The sequence below is a fragment of the Homalodisca vitripennis genome, chromosome 6 (assembly GCF_021130785.1).
Source record: "Homalodisca vitripennis isolate AUS2020 chromosome 6, UT_GWSS_2.1, whole genome shotgun sequence".
Lineage (NCBI taxonomy): Eukaryota > Metazoa > Arthropoda > Insecta > Hemiptera > Cicadellidae > Homalodisca > Homalodisca vitripennis.
The window spans coordinates 72,527,991-72,546,513 of record NC_060212.1 but is presented as its reverse complement, the minus strand read 5'-3'; the positions used below and the strand labels follow the sequence as shown (position 1 = coordinate 72,546,513).

Here is an 18,523-nt window from a genome sequence, read left to right as displayed (position 1 = left end):
AGAACAGTATTGTGATTTTAGAATATTTGATTTATTTTTAAGTAAATTAAATTAAAAATAAAATGGAGCTAGCGCATGTGGATCTGTTGCTCAAAAAGGAATTAATATTTGAAATAAATTTTAGGGGCGGAAATGCTTCTGAAAGCGACACCGTCCAGAATCTTAGAAAAATGTTGAGGTCTCTTTTGAAATTAAATATCAGGGCCAATGCTGGTAATCTGAAAGGGCGTATAGAACCTAGCATTACTTTAAAGGAAATAAAAGTTGATTTGGAGGCATTATCTGTCAAGATAGGAAACTTGTCCGAAGAAAAATCGACAGGCGAGTATTTGAGACTAGTGTGTAGGCACAAACATCTCACTGTGAGAGTTGATGTGTTATGTGAGCTGTATAAGTGGGAAGGAGCGTCTGAAACCTTAATTTCAAAACTTAAGGATGGTTTGATTGAAATTAAGGCAAAATTAGGAAAACTTGGCGTAAGCGAGGAGGAAATAGTTAATTTTGAAACTAGTCTTTTAAATATAAGCCTGGAGGAGGAGGAAGTCGAAGAGATGAGCAAGCCCGTGGTTCAAACGAGAAATGAGGATTTTTTAGGTTTCAGTCTTCCCCAGGGGAAACATGTAGAAGGGAGTTTTGCAAAATTGCCAAATCCCCTAGAGCGATTTAAAAAAAATGTTTAAACCCACAGACGGACTAAATGTTTCAGAATTGTTGAGTTATATCGAAATAATGTTAAGAATTAAGGGTGAAACCAGCTTAAGTGATAGTGAGATCATAAATATGAGTGTAGGTTATGCCACTGGTCCACTTTACAATAAAATGCTTCAATTTAAGGTAAATGCTAGTAATTTTAGTGAAGTACACAAAGGACTATTAGATTATTTTGTTCCATTTGGTCATATAGAAGCCTTGAAGGATTTAGTAACTAGATCACAAAAACCTGACGAAAAACTGAGCAGTTATATTTTAAACGTAATACAAAATGCGAAATTGTTATTGTGTGATTATTCTGAGGCTGAACTAACGAAATTGATAAAATTAGGTATCTCACCTCAAGTAAGGGCCAGACTGGTATTTTGTACAAATCCGAAACATTTTGCCGACCTTGACAATTTATGTATATATGAGCAGAACGTAGCCTATGAAGAAGTGAAGGTGTGCGAGGAACGTAAAGTTTGCAAATCGGACTTTGTTCAGAAGAGTAATGTAAACCTAACTGCAAACTCGAATGTAAACAATCCCATGATGGTAAAGAAAGCAATAATAAAATGTTTCATTTGTAATAAACCGGGACATATCGCTATGGATTGTTTTAAAAATATTCAGGGAGCACAGATACCTAGATTCGAAAAATCTGCGGTCTCAAAAAACTTGTAAATAGGGGAGAATTCCAAGAAGGTAGTCCGAGAGTGGAATCTCCCCGGTCACGTCCCACTGAAATTAAAAATAATTATAATTATAGAAGAGGTCGAGAACAAATGAGGGCAAGGGATAAGAATAATGTGAGAACTTCCTGTATGAATGTAAAAAGGGCCGGACGTACCCAAGCCGCAATAACCCTGCCCGTTGTAAAAGTGTTTGTTGGTAAGGGTACATATCATAAAGTATTATTGGACACGGGAAGCGGAGTGAACCTGATAAGTGAAAGTATTTATGACTAATTAGTAAAGAAAGGACTGGCCAGTATGCTTGAACATACTGATATTAAATGTTTGTCGGCAGATAACAATGAAATATCGATCCTGGGTACATGTGTTGTAAAAATAAAGATAGCATGTTTTTCTTGGAAGGTCCAATTTTTAGTTTCGAAAAATTTGTCTTAGCCAATAATTCTGGGTTCGAATTTTATAAAAAGAACTGGCATGGTTGTGGATTTAAATCAGGATATGTGTTGGTTTAAGTTTAAACCAGAAGTTACAATCGAGTTATTCCAAAATAATACAATCCTTATAAATAATGTGAACCAGAGTATTGTTGTAGGGTGCAATAAGGCAAAGCAGGGTATTTAGAAAATTATTAACGAATTCCCTCAAGTTTTTACCCATAAAATAGGGCAAGCTATTGACTTCGAAATTGACCTAGAAGTCAACGACCCCGAGCCAGTAAGAATGAAGCCGTATCCGCTATCCCCCCCCAAGCTGCAAGAATTAAGACACATTTTAGATGAACTGTTGGCACAGAATATAATTAGACCAAGTGTGTCAAATTATGCTAGCCCCGCATTTTTAGTAACCAAACCGGGAAGTGATAAATCTAGAATGGTAATTAATTACTCAAAATTAAACAGTAAGTTGAAGAGAGTGGAACATCCAATTGGAGACGTATATGAATCATACCACTACCTACAGGGATGTACTTATTTTTCAAACTTTGATTTGAGTAATTCGTTCTATCAATTAAAACTTACGGAAAAAGCAAGCATTTAACTGGTTTTGTTACACCTTTCGAATCATATGAATTCAACCGTGTACCGTAAGGGTTACACTTGGGAAGCGGAACAATGAGCCGTTTATTAAATAAAGTGTTGCAAGGTGTAAAGTTTCAGTATGCTTTAAATTATGTAGATGACATAATAATATTTAGCAAAAGTTTACCAGAACATATAGAACATGTCAGAGACGTTGTGGAGAGGCTGGCCAAACATGGACTTACGGTTAACCCAAATAAGGTGAGCTTTGCATGTAAAGAGATCAAGTTTTTAGGTCACCTAATCTCTAAGGACCAGATAAGAGTCGACCCGGATAGAACTTCTTCCATTAGAAGAATCTCGCCACCGAGGGCCCAGGCCGGAACCCTTTCGGATGACATCTTGCCTGGTCCGTGTGTCTTATGTCCCAACCGGGACAAAGCTACTTGTTTCGGAAGCTAGGGGTCAGCCAGGCATCCGTCTTCACGCTTCTGATGAAGGATCGCATGTACATGAGTGGTGACTGCATTCCAGGCGTCCTCATTCTGCAGCATCATCTCCACAATGGTCTCTGCCGTAACATCACCAACTGTGGTGGCGAGCGTTTGCCTGGCCTCGGTGAAGCGCCCGCAAGCGAAGAAGGTGTGACGAACATCATCATCTTCCTCCGGGCAGTAAGCACACCGAGGCGACCTGACTTTTCCCATCCTGTAGAGGTACTTCCTAAAGTAACCGTGCCCCGTCAGGAACTGACACAGGTAGAAATCTATCTCCCCGTGGCCACGATCTATCCAGGATTGAAGCTCTCGAATGAGACGGAAGGTCCAGCGACCGTCCGATCCTTCCGTCCACCTCCGCTGCCAGACCTGCAGAGTCTCCGCCCTGGCAGCAGCCAAGGCATCCTCTCTACCCCGCTCGGCAGCCTCCCGGAAGACGGTCTGTCTCTCGATGGCCAGCAGGTCAATAGGAATCACCCCAGCCACGACCGCCACGGCCGAACCGGAAACGGTGCGATAGGCGCAGGCGACCCTAAGTGCCGCTCTTCTCTGTACCGATAACAGCTTTTGACTGTATCGCCTTATCCTCATGACACAGTGTGTACCTCTCCCCCAATTACTCCGCGCGAGAGTACCTGGAAAGGTTGGAAGCGCTGGAAGACAGTCTCCGAAACGTCCCTGGGCGTGTTATAGTGGCGGGTGACTTCAACGCCCGTGCGGTCGAATGGGGTATGCCCGTGACTAACGTGAGGGGAAGACATATTTTGGAGATGGTCTCGAGACTCGATTTGGAAGTCGCGAATAGAGGGACAAGGCCGACCTTCCGAAGCACTCTCGGTGTGTCAATACCAGATATTACGATGGTATCGGCCGATTTGCTTCCTTTAGTAGCGGAATGGCGAGTGATGGACGTCTACACTGCTAGTGACCACGAGTTCATCGCTTTCCATCTTATCGATAATCGGCTGCCGCGGCTAGCGAATACCCGAAACACTCTTGGCTGGAATCTGGCTAAGCTGGACAGGGGAAAACTTGTCGAGCAGCTAGATCGTAGTATCGAGGCTGGTGTTCCGGGGTTTCCCGATTCCACTGAAACAGCTGAGGTTGAGGCTTATATCGACTCTTCCATGAAACTGATAGAACACGCTTGCAATTCGTCAATGCCTCGGAAACGACCTTACCGGGGCCGTCGCCAAGCCTTCTGGTGGACGGACGAAATCGGCGAGCTCAGGAGAACTGCACTAATGTGCAGACGTAGAGCGCAGCGAGCTCGAAACCGGCCTGAAGCTATAACTAGGTCGGCAGAGCACAAGGCTGCTAAGAAAGCTCTGAGTGCAGCAATTCGTTTGAGCAAAGTACGATGCTGGCGTGAGCTCTGCCAGGAAGTGGACTCGGACCCTTGGGGAAGAGGATACAAACTTGTGCGAAAAAAGCTCGGAGGAATAGGGAAAAGCACGGAAATGCCTGCTAGAATGATTTCGACGATCGTGGAAGCTCTCTTCCCAAGTTACCCTGTAAGGCGGGAGGAGAGAGTAGCGAGACCGGTACCAGACGTTCCCATTTTTACGGAGCAGGAGCTTGTAGCGGCGGTGTCTACCATGCGCAACAAGAAGGCTCCTGGACCTGATGGCATTCCAGCTGAGGTTTTGAAGATTGTGGCGGCGAGTTATCCACTCTTGCTGCTGAACATGTTTAATGCATGTTTGGTAGCGGGTGTGTTCCCGTCGCGCTGGAAGGTTGCTAGGTTGGCGCTGATCAGCAAAGGCAAAGGTGATCCGAACTCCCCGTCGGCATACAGGCCACTTTGTATGCTTGACACCGCGGGGAAGCTCTATGAAAGGTTGCTGAAACCCAGGTTGCAGTCGTCCATCGAAGCCGCCGGAGATCTCTCTCCCCGGCAGCATGGCTTTCGAAAGCGACACTCAACTCTGAACGCCATTACAGAGGTGATCAGTGCCGTCCTGCAGGCCGAAACAGCTTGTCACCAGGCTCGGCCGATTGTGCTGTTGGTTACACTTGACGTAAAGAACGCGTTTAACTCTGCTCGGTGGGAGGACATGCTAGAGGCGTTGCAGCGGGACTTCAGCGTGCCCGACTATCTCCTGGTCATTGTGCAGGACTACCTGAAGAATCGACGGCTATTGTATGAAACCAAAGATGGAAGGAGAACAAAAGAGGTCACTGCCGGTGCGGCTCAAGGGTCTATTCTCGGCCCAGACCTATGGAATGTTTCATACGATGGTTTGCTTCGCCTCGAGATGCCCCACGACGTCTACCTCGTGGGTTATGCTGATGACGTGGCTGCAGTCATCACGGCGAGGACACCGGACTTGGCACAGTTACGCCTTAATCAGGTAATGATTCGGGTCAATGCCTGGATGGCGAGCCATGGACTTGAGCTGGCGGTCGCCGAGACCGAAATCGTAATTCTCACTCGACGGAGAATCCCCACTCTGATCTCTATGAATGTGGGGGGTGTCGAGGTGCGGACAAGGACTGCGGCGAAGTACCTGGGTGTGTTACTCGACTGCCGTCTTCGGTATTGGGAGCACATTCAGGCCGTGTGTGACAAAGCCTCTAAGGTGGTTATGTCTCTCGGCAGGCTGATGGCTAACGTAGGAAGCCCTAGGTCAAGTAAGAGACGCCTCCTCATGTCTACTGTAAACTCAACCCTTCTGTATGGCGCAGAGGTTTGGGCGGGTGTCATGAATCAAAGCCGGATAATTTGGATAGATTTCAAAGAACTGTGTTAAACTTAAAAAAGTCTATTTCGGCTAACAGGAAGAGGGCAGGCTATAGTGATAAGGAATGTGAACACCCATTCAAAGTTGGAAGCCTTGTATATGTTAAGACACACTGGCTGAGTAATAAAGCGTAGAAATTTCAGGAAAAAATGGCAAACCGGTTTTGTGGACCCTACAGGATCATTTACAAATTAATGGAAGTGACCTTCATAATTCAGGATATAAAGAATGAAAGATCAGTGAAAAAGATGCATGTTTCACAATTAAAGTTGAAGTACTAAATGTGAAATTTGAGAACTCTATAAACATTAGCCCGCCGCACAGGTCAGTATGTTTTATTTTCAGGAAAATTATATTGTCGAAAAGGAACAGAAGATGGGTCTAAAACGATAAAATTGGCAATATAATTCATTTCTAAATTAACCTCAAGAGAATTGATTATATATTTATGTATTAATTTGGCCCAAAACATAAAACAAGTTAAGTATGGGTGTCTAGTATTTTATAATAATAGTAAAAATAAATAATGGAATATAAAAGGGTGATGTGACGACGTTTTAATTACAGCAAATTGTATGGCTAAACAATGAGAAGTCATGATATAAAATGCCAGTGTAAGTGTGTGTTGGAGTGTCGACGACAGGGTGCAGACGTCCAGTTGAGAAGCAGTAGTTCTTCCTCTAATCCTCTGGTTTGGGATATAGAGTAATTCTTTTTATCGGGTGTAATTTAAATCAAGTTATTAATTTTCTTTAGTGCGTATTAGTTTCCTATCAGCCTCCACAGTCTTCAAAGTAGTAAGTCCCGTACCAGCGTTTAGTTAATATCTTTTATTTTTATACTGTTGTGATTAAATTTCTAAAGTTTCCCATATTACAGAGTCTGTGAATTAATTCAATTTCTGAAGTATTGTCAATTAGACTTTGATCGTAAAGTTAATATCAAGTTTTGTGTTATTTTGATTTTGAATATTTTGAGAAGAGAACTTTTTAGTTTATTTTGTTAAATTAAACCATTTTGGAGAAGTATACATTTTTAGTTTCATTTTAATTTTAATTCATTTTTTGAACAGACTCTTAATTAGATTTGACCGATTGTGAGATGTTTTTGAAGAAAATCAAATCTAAAGTTTGTAAACTTTGTTAAATTTTTGGGTGAACTTAGATTCGGAATAAATCAAGTATTTCCGAAAAGTTGTTTTGATTTATAAGGTATTAGCTCTACAGTAATATAATATATGTACTATAATAACGGTACAGTACAATTTTCTCAATAATTTTGGATTCAGTTGGAATCAAAGATATTGGCCTAAAATGTGGTGTTTACTGGATTTTTTTGAAGAGGTATAACTTTGGAAATTTTCATGCTTGAGGGGAAAGTACCATGCAGAAGAGACAGTTGTGTGATATGAAAAAGCGGTACCGCTACTTCATTTTTACACAATTTTAGAATTTTTGAGGATATTTCATTTAAGCCAAAAGAGGATTTTGTTTTTAGTGAGTCTATTACTTTAATTATTTCTTCAATTGATGTGGGTTTCATAGAGGTCAGTGGCATTTCAACAGGTGGGTTCTGAACAAATTGCATTGTTGGGTTGATGCACAGGTTCTGTTTGAGAGTTTCATCAGCAATAGTTGAGAAACTAACAAAAAAAACCTATATAGTTATACAACATTTGTTAGATACCAACTGTTTGAAAAATTTCATTACAATTCCAACGGTACTTATTTCAACGAAATATTACCGTATCCGTTGGGGGGTTGGTAGGCCTGGTCCTACACCTATTGCTGTATGGTATTTCGCTGCTTATTTAATTTTATATATTTAAATAATACGATCCGAGTGCGGAGTTTAAACGAGTGCAGTGTTTACTCGAACTGTGCCCGCGGCCGTCCGGCGCCACTAAATACTCTGGACTACCGTAAGTAGTAATGCTTGTCGGCTTGGACACAGGATTGGCGTTATCAGTGAAGTGTCTATTCTTGGAAATATCGGCATGAATGGGTACCTGCAGTCACTCAACGCTCAGTCGACGCATGCGCACTAGAGTCTTCCAGCAGGCTGCCGCTGCCGCATGAAATTCCCCTGCCGTACCTGCAGCTACAGCGCGATAGCCTAGCCACCTGTCCAACTACGGCGCGGTTTCACTTGCGCCTGCATTTTATGGACGGCAACCTCACTACATATCTTCAGTGCTGATTGCCAATATCCTTTTTCAGGAATACTTGGAAATCCGGTATTCCTTCCTGACTGTAATAATAGTGTTTTTAATAGGCAAATTAAATCTTTTTGTTTTTCTTCTGATTTCGTTTTACTATAAATTGACAATGGTGGTAACTCGTGCAAAGTTAGCTTGTGAAAATTTGGAAAGTGTATTAAATAAATACTACAAACAATCTTGATGACATCTCTGCAAACATTGTCTCCGAACTCTGCCTAAATTGGAAAATATTGCAAGCTAATTGTCCGGACCCTAGACTGCAAGAATTTGAAACGGGTGTCTCCCAACTTATTAAAAAACTTGACGAAACTTCGGGCATTATCTCACATCTCGAATCTTTGGTTGAAACCGGCAAATCAAACATTTTATCTCTCGAAAATAAACTGTTGGAGGTGAAAGGTAATAGTCGAGCTGCAATGAACGACTCTTTACACAGAGTCGACCTGGGGAGCAGACCACTTAAAACTCAATTTTTTGGTTTTTTGGTTTTTTTCAGTTTTTAAATAGCCTGAAATTTCCTCTATACAATGAATGGTATAAAACATGTATATGTTTTCTTTTGATAAGGTAGCTTAAAAAATATTTTCTAACGGCTTGCACGCACACTTCAATCCTCACAATCAAGAACTGAGCGCGACGCAACCGATCGTACGTTTCCCTTACACCAGTGCTATTATTTACTTGTTATAGTACTACTTCAATGGAACTGCTACATGATCAACAGTATTTTAGAGGCATTGAACACAACACGGCTCTTTTGACAGCTGAATTTTGACAGCTGTATTTTTGTTTTGTTTTTACAGTTTTTGTGGTGGTGTTTGTGTTTACAAGAAACAAATCGTTATTATTCAGTGTGAAAACCCAGTTTTGCTGTTGTGTTCACTTTATTTTACTTTTAATTAATACTCATGGAAAGTGTAGTTATTGTTGTGTAAAATGCCAAGATCAACAAGAATTTACAAGTATTTTTTTCTGTTTATTTTACTAATTTTTTTTGGAATCTTGCAGAATACGAAGAATAGAAAAAAACCTTAGAGGAGCTTTACAAGAGGTACATCAGCAAAGAAACAACTGTAAAAGATAAGAATAATGAATAAATATGCAATAGAGAAGCTTCAGGCAGTATAGTTTATTTACCTGTTCATTACAACTTTTTAAGTGTTACTTTTCAACGTTTTCTTCATTTTCCGAAACTATAATTTTTTTGATGTAATTTTTTTTTGTACCTGTAACTCAGTAACCGCTATTAGTAAAGACATGAAATTTTTTACACAACTTTAAGCTATCATAATACAACTTTATACCAGAGGGTTTGTAAAAATATTACTTACAAAAAAAAACAAAAAATGTTCAAATTTATTTTTTAGGCTTTTTTAACAATATAACAAATAAAAATCATAAATATAAAAGTAAAGTATATTTTCCAAAATCCTCTGGTGTAAATATGTATAAAGAGTGTATGCATGTACATGCAAAGTTTCAATTCTGTATCTATTATAGTTTTTAAGTAATAGGTACATAAGTTAACATGGCGGAGATAGGGATATTAAAAGTGGTCTGCTCCCCTTAAGAGATAATATGTTATTGAAAAATAGTTTAAATTCATGTAAAGGTACTTTAAATCAAATTAAAGAGGAAAATCATTCTCTCCAATCTGTAATTATGGAGAAAAATGCCACGGCTGATGCTTTTATTCAGAAATTAAATATTTGTGAACAAGAGAATTTAGAGTTAAATAAGAAGGTAGTTAAGTTAAGAGCGCAGCTCAATAATGCTAATGACTCTGTATGGAAAGCTGGGCGTTGGCTGGATGACAAGATTCTGGATTCTTATTTTGATGCGTTTAATGACAGCAATAAGGCAAAAGCCTTGTTTTTAGGTCCCTTTGTAACACAAATTATTAACCATGGTAACCCTGATGTTGTAAAGCAACAACTGAAAGATCTTTCTTTTTACTCATTTGACTTTGCTTTTCTTTGTATAAATAATAATGGAGCGGAACTCAAGTCTGACAATGGTACTCATTGGAGTTTACTTTTTATTGATATTAATGCTAAGTCTGGTCACTGTCTTGACTCTCTTTCAAACACTAATTTAAGCATTGCTAAAAAGATTTTTGTGCATAAATTGAATTTTGAGGAAAACATGTTATTTGTAACTAAATGTAGTCAACAGAGCAAAGATTTTGAATGTGGTATACATGTCCCTGTGAATACCAAGCTTGTCTATGACGGATATTGTAGTGCTGTTAGGATAAGTAACACTTCTTTTAGTGATTGGTGTATTTCTTCTCACATATTTGTGCCTCACCCAAGTGGTGTCAATGTAAATAGTAATAAGGGGACCTCCTCTGACATTCCTGTGGTAGGCCTGGAACGAAATGAGGCTGTAAACTGTAGCTCAGTTGAAAGCATTAGTAATAGTAAATGTGACTCTGTAATAGACAAAACAAAGGTTTGGACAAGGGTGGTTCCCCTTAATAAAATACAAGCTCAAAAAAAATCTAGTTTTGTCCACAAAAATCCGTATGATGTATTATTAGGTTCTGGTGACCAGGAGGAAGTAAACTCTGGCGTAGTTAGCGAAGCCTATCACTCAATGGGCTTGAAATATTACATTTTTTATATTGAAAAATTAAATTTGTCTGTCTGATTTCGTAATATATTTCAAAAAACAAATTACCTATAGACTTGAAAATTCCCATATATCTTCATATATATATATATGTGTGTGTGTGTGTGTGTGTGTGTGTGTGTGTGTGTGTGTGTGTGTGTGTGTGTGTGTGTGTGTGTGTGTGTGTGTGTGTGTGTGTGTGTGTAAAAACTAAGTTCAATGATGATGCATGTTACTTATATGGGATTTAGTTGAGTGTTAGCGAACATTGTAACATTGGTCTAATTGATGACCAAGATGGCAAACGAGATAATAGCAGATGAATGAATTTGTAGATGCGTCTGATATAATATGTAATATACGATATGTAAACACATGTAGCCTAACTATCCCTATAAAAGTCCGTCTGAGGAGATCAAAAAGAGTCAGTGGTGGAGACGTTAAAAATGGACACTTTGCATCGACGAACCGGGGATTTATTAGACTGATGATACAAATTGTCTAATGTCATACAAGCAGCTGTGATAAGGTAGGAAAGGAAAAAGAGAATTCTACAAGTGCTGTTGGCTTTTTAAAGCTATCATAATTTTCCGATCGAGATAACATTGAATATATTCACCTGTGTCCTCTTAAGAACATCGAGCTGGGCAGGAACAAGAGATGGAACAATTCAATCAGCCGGATTGGAAGTTGATGTTTGAAAATAAGAGGTACAACATTAACCCTTTTATAGGTTTTGGGTCTGTTCCGAGGGATTGGTTTACTGTTAAAGGTCCATTCATATAATTCTAGTCTGCTACCTGCTACTTCTAGCTGCTAGTACTGGTAAGGGTGACAAGCGGCTAGTTGATAGTTCATACTGAGCTTGTTTAATTAGACGCCAGTTCTCTGAACTCACCATTGAGCTGTGTCGTCTTGATGTTCTTATTTAACATTAAACGTGTGATTATACAAATTATATCTTCTATTGGGATAAGCCTAAATCAATATTATAAAAACACATGTATTATATTTATTGCACACGCCAAAAATGTACTTTGTTCACCCTACAGGTACAAGGGCTTTGTGAGTCCGTTTAATTTAATATTATAATCAGTTTGCCGGTTTGAGAAGAGATGCAACAAGGGTTTTGAATACACCGCAATGTCAATTTTAAGTTTTAGCTACACATTCCTAACTTTGCCTTTTTAGTTGATTTAACAAAGGAGTAAACGACATTTGGATCCGTGAGGCACATCAATGGTGAACTGAGCGCTGAGCGACAGAAGAAAAATTTAATGTCTAGAGTTGGCGGTGAGAGACGAATCAGCGGCACCTCGCGGTACCGCTAGGTTCCTTCCGTTGTCACGACCAGATGCGGGCGTTCTCCGTAAGTACAAATTATACAAACATTGCGTTGCCACTCAGACGCTCTACCACTACCGGTCATCGACCTGAGTCTAGTTTGAAGAAATAAGCAACACGGCAAGTCATAGTTGGCCTCTAAAGAGAACAGGATTCTAGATAGTTATTTCATATACGAGTATCTAATACAGGCGAGAGAGCCAGGTGCAGATTCTTTACTGTAACCGATACAATTCATTTTAAAAATATGTAAAAACAGTTAAATTAAAAAAAAAAAAAAAAAAAAAAAAAAAAAAAAAAAAAAAAAAAAAAAAAAAAAAAACCAAAGAGAATCCAACTGGAACTCTCACTGTGATTAATATAACTAGGACTAACCAATATAACTTGCTAGTTCTGCGTAAAGTGCAAGCAAGACTGTGAACAAAAGGTTCCAACGGAATTTCCTTGTTTGATTTTATTCCTTCTGTTTATATCTTGTACAAAACATATGTACGAAAACCTTCGTAGAGATCTGACTGCTTCCAAAGTACCCAAATATAGAAACTCTTTTTAAGTGAACAATCTCTTTTCAAAAACTGTGTTTGGCTACTTTTACCTGGTAAAAGGTTGAAAAATCACAATGTACATATTTCAGTAATTTTATTCCTTCATGAACGGTTGATACAGATGTGTGAATGTATCTTCATCTCCTGTCTCTAACTTAAATTATCCGTGACAACATCAGCGGAACCCTCTTTGACCTTCTAAACCATCCAAACTCTCAGAGTGGAGCGGAATATAATGGTACACTCCAACTTATTACCATTCAAACCACTTGCAGGACAGATAAAATACCATCCCTTGTGCGAATCGTGTTACTGTTTCGACTGAGTGTCTTTCTTTGTAGGGTGAGTCCTTGAATTGGTGATATCGCTGTCGGCAACGAAGAAGCAGAAAACACCAACGACAGCGTAGGTTGACAGGATTACCACCTGCGTGTGTAGGCCCACGTGGCTACACCAGTAGAAACTCGTAGCGACCAGCACTGCCTGCAAATACATTTTAATAATAATAAAAAATTAGATATATAAATAATCCATAACAGCCTAGATATTGAGTGACTATTGAGTGACGTAACAGACATTGAGTGACTATGTTCGGTGTTGGTACTGAGGGTAAAACTGTGTCCATATGGTTATATTACGCTGTTACGGGTTAAACTGATTTACTTAAACTGCAAGGTTTAAGTATTTACTAACCTTTCGTTCATTAAATTCACTAAGTTTTGTGTGTACCTGAGTAGATATTTGGTTGCACTCTTAATAGAAAATTTGATACATAGTCTCACTTTCAATGAACGAATATCGTAGACTGTATGTTTATTGCAACAGGGTTTTGAAAACTGCTTACGTAGTTATCTGTAAGGTTATGTTTTTTTACTAGCGACTGTTAGAGTGGTACACAGGGTAGATAGTAACAGTTATTGTAACGTTTAAAACTAAGTGTTGTTAGGAGAGCCTCTCTTCTCATATCCTAGCCATCTATCCTTACATATACTTTTAAAATGTAATTTAATTCTATGTACTCTACTAAAATAAAAAAATAAATAAAGTAGAAAATTCGAGTTAAAAGTATCCATATAGTGTATCACTATTTTCAATATAAAATTCATTGTTAATTTTACAAATTAAAACGTTATACATAAATAATTGAGCTTATTTTATAAGCTCAATTATTATCAATTTAAGTCTTGGAATACATTAGATAAACTATTCCAAAAATATTAGGTACTTATTGATTTTTTAACTTGCCTTGTCTCAAATTGAATTAGTGTTCTTAAAACTCTCACGTGGTAATCTTTTATCTCTCATAAGTTATTTAGTAGTTTTATTTTTATCTATTACAAAGTTTAAATGATAACACAATGTTTTATTATACTGTGCGATTCTTTTTTTAAATTAAAGTACCCAAACAAAAATATTTGGTTACTACTGCAAAACATCGCACAAAGATTATTTGTCTTTTAAAGTGGTAATAATGATATATAAGTAAGTAAGTAGAAACCAATCTATTTTTCTCTCATACAAATGGGCTCTAATGATATAGGAGTAAAACCAGTGGTTCCAGTGTTGCGCAACTCCGAACGACGTTCAGCCACAGTCGATAATTTTAGATTTTCATGCCACTAAGTGAAAGCGTCAATAGGAAAATTTATTTTAGCGTGTTTTTTTTATGTTTTACTAGTATTTTTTTCAGTAATCCGAACACTTTAATAATACGCACGTCTCGAGCAAAGAACTATTCGTATTAACGTGACCTACCTGTAAACGCAACACTTTTTTTCTCAAAACACTCAGTTTTGCTGTCAAAATTGATTTTGGCGTGTTCATTGGTACATTTACTTAGAAAATATTAAATTAGAAGGATTGTAATTTATCATTTGACACCTGAAGGAGTGAGAAGTTCTCTACAGCCGTGGTTCAATGTTATACATTACGTTTGTAAATATTCGTAATATTTTACTCCTTCACATCATCCACTATATACAGAGTGTCCCGTAACTCTCTGGACAAAAGTATACCACGTTATTGATCAGGTCAAAACAAGCATATTTCACCATATGAAAATGGGTCTCCGATGCTTAGTTTCCCATAATATGTCTGTCAGTACGTTATTTTGTTTAAAAAATAATATCTCAAAAACCAATAAATTAAATTATACCAAATATGGTTCAAATGTTTATGATAACAAGACCAGTTACTAAACAAAATATCATGAAATTATCTTTAGTATTTTCCAAATAGCGGCCATAAAAACGTTTAAACTGTGAATATCTAAAAAAACAAGCAGTTTTTCTCAAGAACTACAAGAATAACAGTATTTAGAGGATATCATCACAAATATAATGACACTAAAGTTATTTAAATCGAATAATAAATAAATGAGTTTACTGTGATAAGACATGGCCCAGAGGTTCTCAGCGAATAGCCAACAACACAATAACTGAATAAACAGCAGCTCTAAAGATAATTTTATGATATTTTGTTATTTATGATATTTTGATACTACCTTGACAAATTTGTAATACGCGATTGCCTCAGCACTGTTCTCTCGATATAGGTCAGCAATGATGGAGTATATTTGAGTGTTCAAACATGAATCGCCAAAGCTCAGAAGTAGACTTCCTGTCAGGGCCAATGTTGCACTGAAACAGAGATAATATAGACCTTTGGTAATTACATACCGAGAATACAGTTAATGTGAGTCTCTGTATTAATAGTCGGCGTATGGGGTGGTAATTACGAGAAGAAGTGGGAAAACACTCTTGGAGATTCCAATCAGTCAAAGAATTCATAGATGCTGTCAAGAGGCATTTTTCAATCATCCAAAGAATTGGAGGGGCTGTCAATGATTGGTTACCAAATGATCCTTTGTTCGTCTAAGAAGATTACGACAGTTTTTTATAAAGCCATCATGAGAGGAAGGCATTCCTTCCAAAATATACAATATGACTGTTCCCACAAATGCTTTGGTATGCGTACAACTTATTAGCTTGGGAATTTGAAATCTAAACTCTCAGGCTCCTTATATAATGCAATATTGTACGATGGGATGTGGATTTGGGGTATTGTGCAATGTCCAAAGTGAAAGAATCGGTATAAAGAAAAGTGAGAATGCAAGTAAAGTCCAAAAGAAGTGAGCCAAGCAGGAAGCAAGCTTTAAGGAAGTTAATCTATTTTTCTTAATAAAAGTCTACTTTGACCATGACAGGACCATCCAGAAATATAATATAGAAGGGAACAGTTATTATCATCGTAGCGTATACCGGTAGAATTCAAGAATTTACCATCGCAGTTTAAGGTTATCTTGAGATGGCAGCAATATCAATTCTGATACAAGCAATCTCAGCATCATGGGGCATGGATTCTGAAAGAACTCAAACTACTCTCTCGTCGGTGTCCAATCCAGAAGTGATAGTGGAGATATGTATCGATAATTTGTTACTATTGACAATAGATATCAAAACGTTTCGGTCAAAAACGTCTCAGGGTTTAACATCTATTGAACTCAATTTAACGTTATCTTCCTCCTTCTATCAAACTTCCACCCTCCTCTGTTTGGATACTTCCAATGTAACTAGATATCTTGTTGTTGTTTGGACCTTTTATACTTAGTTTTGTCGAAACCTATATACCATAGACCACAGCGTTGTACCTTGGAGTTATGAGACTCAGTTGGTCAGTGTTGCCAAACACCGCAGTGTCTGGTAGGTTGATGAATGTGATAAGATAAGCCAACAGTTGGCCCGTGCAGCCGATCAGAACTATTGATCTCCGAGCATACCCGTGTCTTCTGATCCATTTGGACAACACGACAGGGGCGATTGCACCTGGAACGAATAAAACTAAAATTAATTCATTAAAAATAAAGCAGCAAGCTTTTATTTTATATGTGTATTGTATATATAATACTATATGTTCTTACAATTATTTAATATGTTTATAATACTCTACAGAAAGCAGTACATTTATGGGAATGGGTGGTTACTCCAACAAGTCTTTTCCATTCGAGCAGTTTGAAAGAATTTTACATACCGGATTGGCCACGATCGTTGTATGCATTTAATAGAAATTTATTTTATCAGTTAGTATAATTTTAGTGACTACATTTTGATGGCTACTTTGATGCTTGTGATGGAGAAATTGCTGTAACAAACGTTTTACATTCTTGTTTACATAGTGTGGTTCATTAAGTGTTGTTACGAAGGAAATAAAGTTTTGTTTCGTCAGTTTTGTGTTGTTTAGGCCAAATTTCGAAGGGACCACTACGTGTTACCTACAATGAGGCGTTTCACAATTTCATTGAAAACGATACATTTGCGACCCTATGTGTATTGGACAAACATTTTCTGTATTCACATCCTCTGTCAATCCTGAAACAAAGCGCACCCTGTATAGGTTATCCACCAATAATAATTTTATTAATGAACTGCAATCCTATATTGAAAAATGATAGGAGCAATATGCACTTTAAGATTATTTAATGCGGTATTTCATAATGATATATCTCTTTGGAGATAGCATTATTAAAATTTGTACATTTCTTACGGGTCATGTAATGAGCGATAGTAATATAGTACTTGCATTTTATTGCACTGATAAGAAAATAATATATATATATAAATTAAGAATTTCATATCCTTCAATAAATATTTTTATTATTTGTAGAGGATAGATTACATAACAGTATAGTACGCAGTCTTTTACCATAAACGACATATCTTTACAGTAGCCTTCAAGTAGTGTCACTGATTAGTAACTAAGAAGATTACTCCAATGATGAGCTCAAACACTTTTATGGCGAGTTTGATAAATTAAAGAGGGATCGTTCCTTTCTTATAAGTAATTTCCTTTTCCTTTTGTCCATATTGCTATCAATTTATAAACAATGCGATTTGTTTACAAGAATCTTAAATTTGACATTGGTCAGATGTTTGGAGGGCCCGTGAAAAACACTTTATAATGGATCAAATTTCGGGTCCGCTTATAGGTATCCAAGGTCCAATTCAGCCTAATCCGTACCAAATTTTAGTACTAATAAAAATGTAATACAGATAAATTTTAATGTGAGGAATCTGAACATTCAGTGGGTGAAAAGAGATGATCAGATCGTTGGAGGTTGTGGAGGCGTAATTGCTACGTAATGGTATAACTGTACACTTATTTTTGACCAGCTCTGGTCATTGAAGCACTGGTGCGCGATAAGAGAGCATCTCTTAATTTCTCTTTAACAGTTTCCTCCTGTAAAAGTACTGACTGTGCAGTTTAACAACACTGAAATTACAATAATGTCCCTGTTTGCAGTTAATGTTGTTACATTTAAGACATACTTTCAAGTGAGTTACGTGGATACTGCGATAGGGAAATCTCAGTGCACGCTATAAAAAGGTTTACACAAATGGTGTCATTTATTATAATTTTGTGTTAATGCATTGTATATTTTGTGACATTTCTTAGTGATTACCAACTTAACATTTAATTATATTTTAACATGGTTTCTTGATATAATGTCGACACAGAAAGTACGCTGCCATAAGCCCGAACGATGCTTCCGGCCAAACCAAAAGACCACCAAGCGGTTATGAAAATACTACGGAATTATTCGTTACTATCAGATAGGTAATTTTCTCGAGGTGTTCTGAGGCTCTAATCTCCAGGGAAGATGATCCTGTTATCCTTCTGTTGGAACTGGAATGCGATCCGATTGCGGGCTTTGGGAGAGAAAAGGTATGGGGTTGACGCACGTGGAATCAACCTGGAGAGGGGTCTAAAAGTTTACAACAGTGACGGGAACTGTTCCGGATCGGGGTGCATAATTTATGCCTGGACAACATATGAGGGAATAAAGTTATAATACATACATACATATATATACCCTTATATAAACTCTAATGTTATATAACATTCAATGCATATAACTACTAGGAACTTCACACATGAAGCCTGCTATTGATCTTATAGTAGGTATTTGTTTTTGAGCCGGGGCTCAGTTTGGGCAATTTATTTTTTGTCTATTATTTTCCCACCTCGGCCACTCTTGTCAGTCGGTGGGGAGTCACTCCGTCAAGTATTGATTTTCTGCCTGGTTGGACTGATTGGTTGAGGTCAGCTGGTTGACCTTGACTAGTTTACCGACCAGCTGTTCACCGGCACCGGCA

General features: G+C 37.9%; 1 protein-coding gene across 2 annotated transcripts in view; it reads right to left on the bottom strand.

The window, feature by feature from the left end:
• Window positions 1-12,448: 12,448 nt before the first annotated feature.
• The window catches only part of LOC124364430 (UNC93-like protein MFSD11), a 47,741-nt gene continuing 41,666 nt past the window's right edge, over window positions 12,449-18,523 (bottom strand). For both annotated transcript variants that reach the window (XM_046819924.1, XM_046819923.1), the window contains exons 8-10: window positions 16,021-16,195; window positions 14,875-15,010; window positions 12,449-12,854 (exon numbers count right to left, since the gene is read on the bottom strand). In XM_046819924.1, coding sequence (XP_046675880.1) covers window positions 12,681-12,854; window positions 14,875-15,010; window positions 16,021-16,195 — 485 coding nt within the window. In that variant the 3' untranslated portion in view covers window positions 12,449-12,680. The remainder of the gene's footprint in view (window positions 12,855-14,874; window positions 15,011-16,020; window positions 16,196-18,523) is intronic.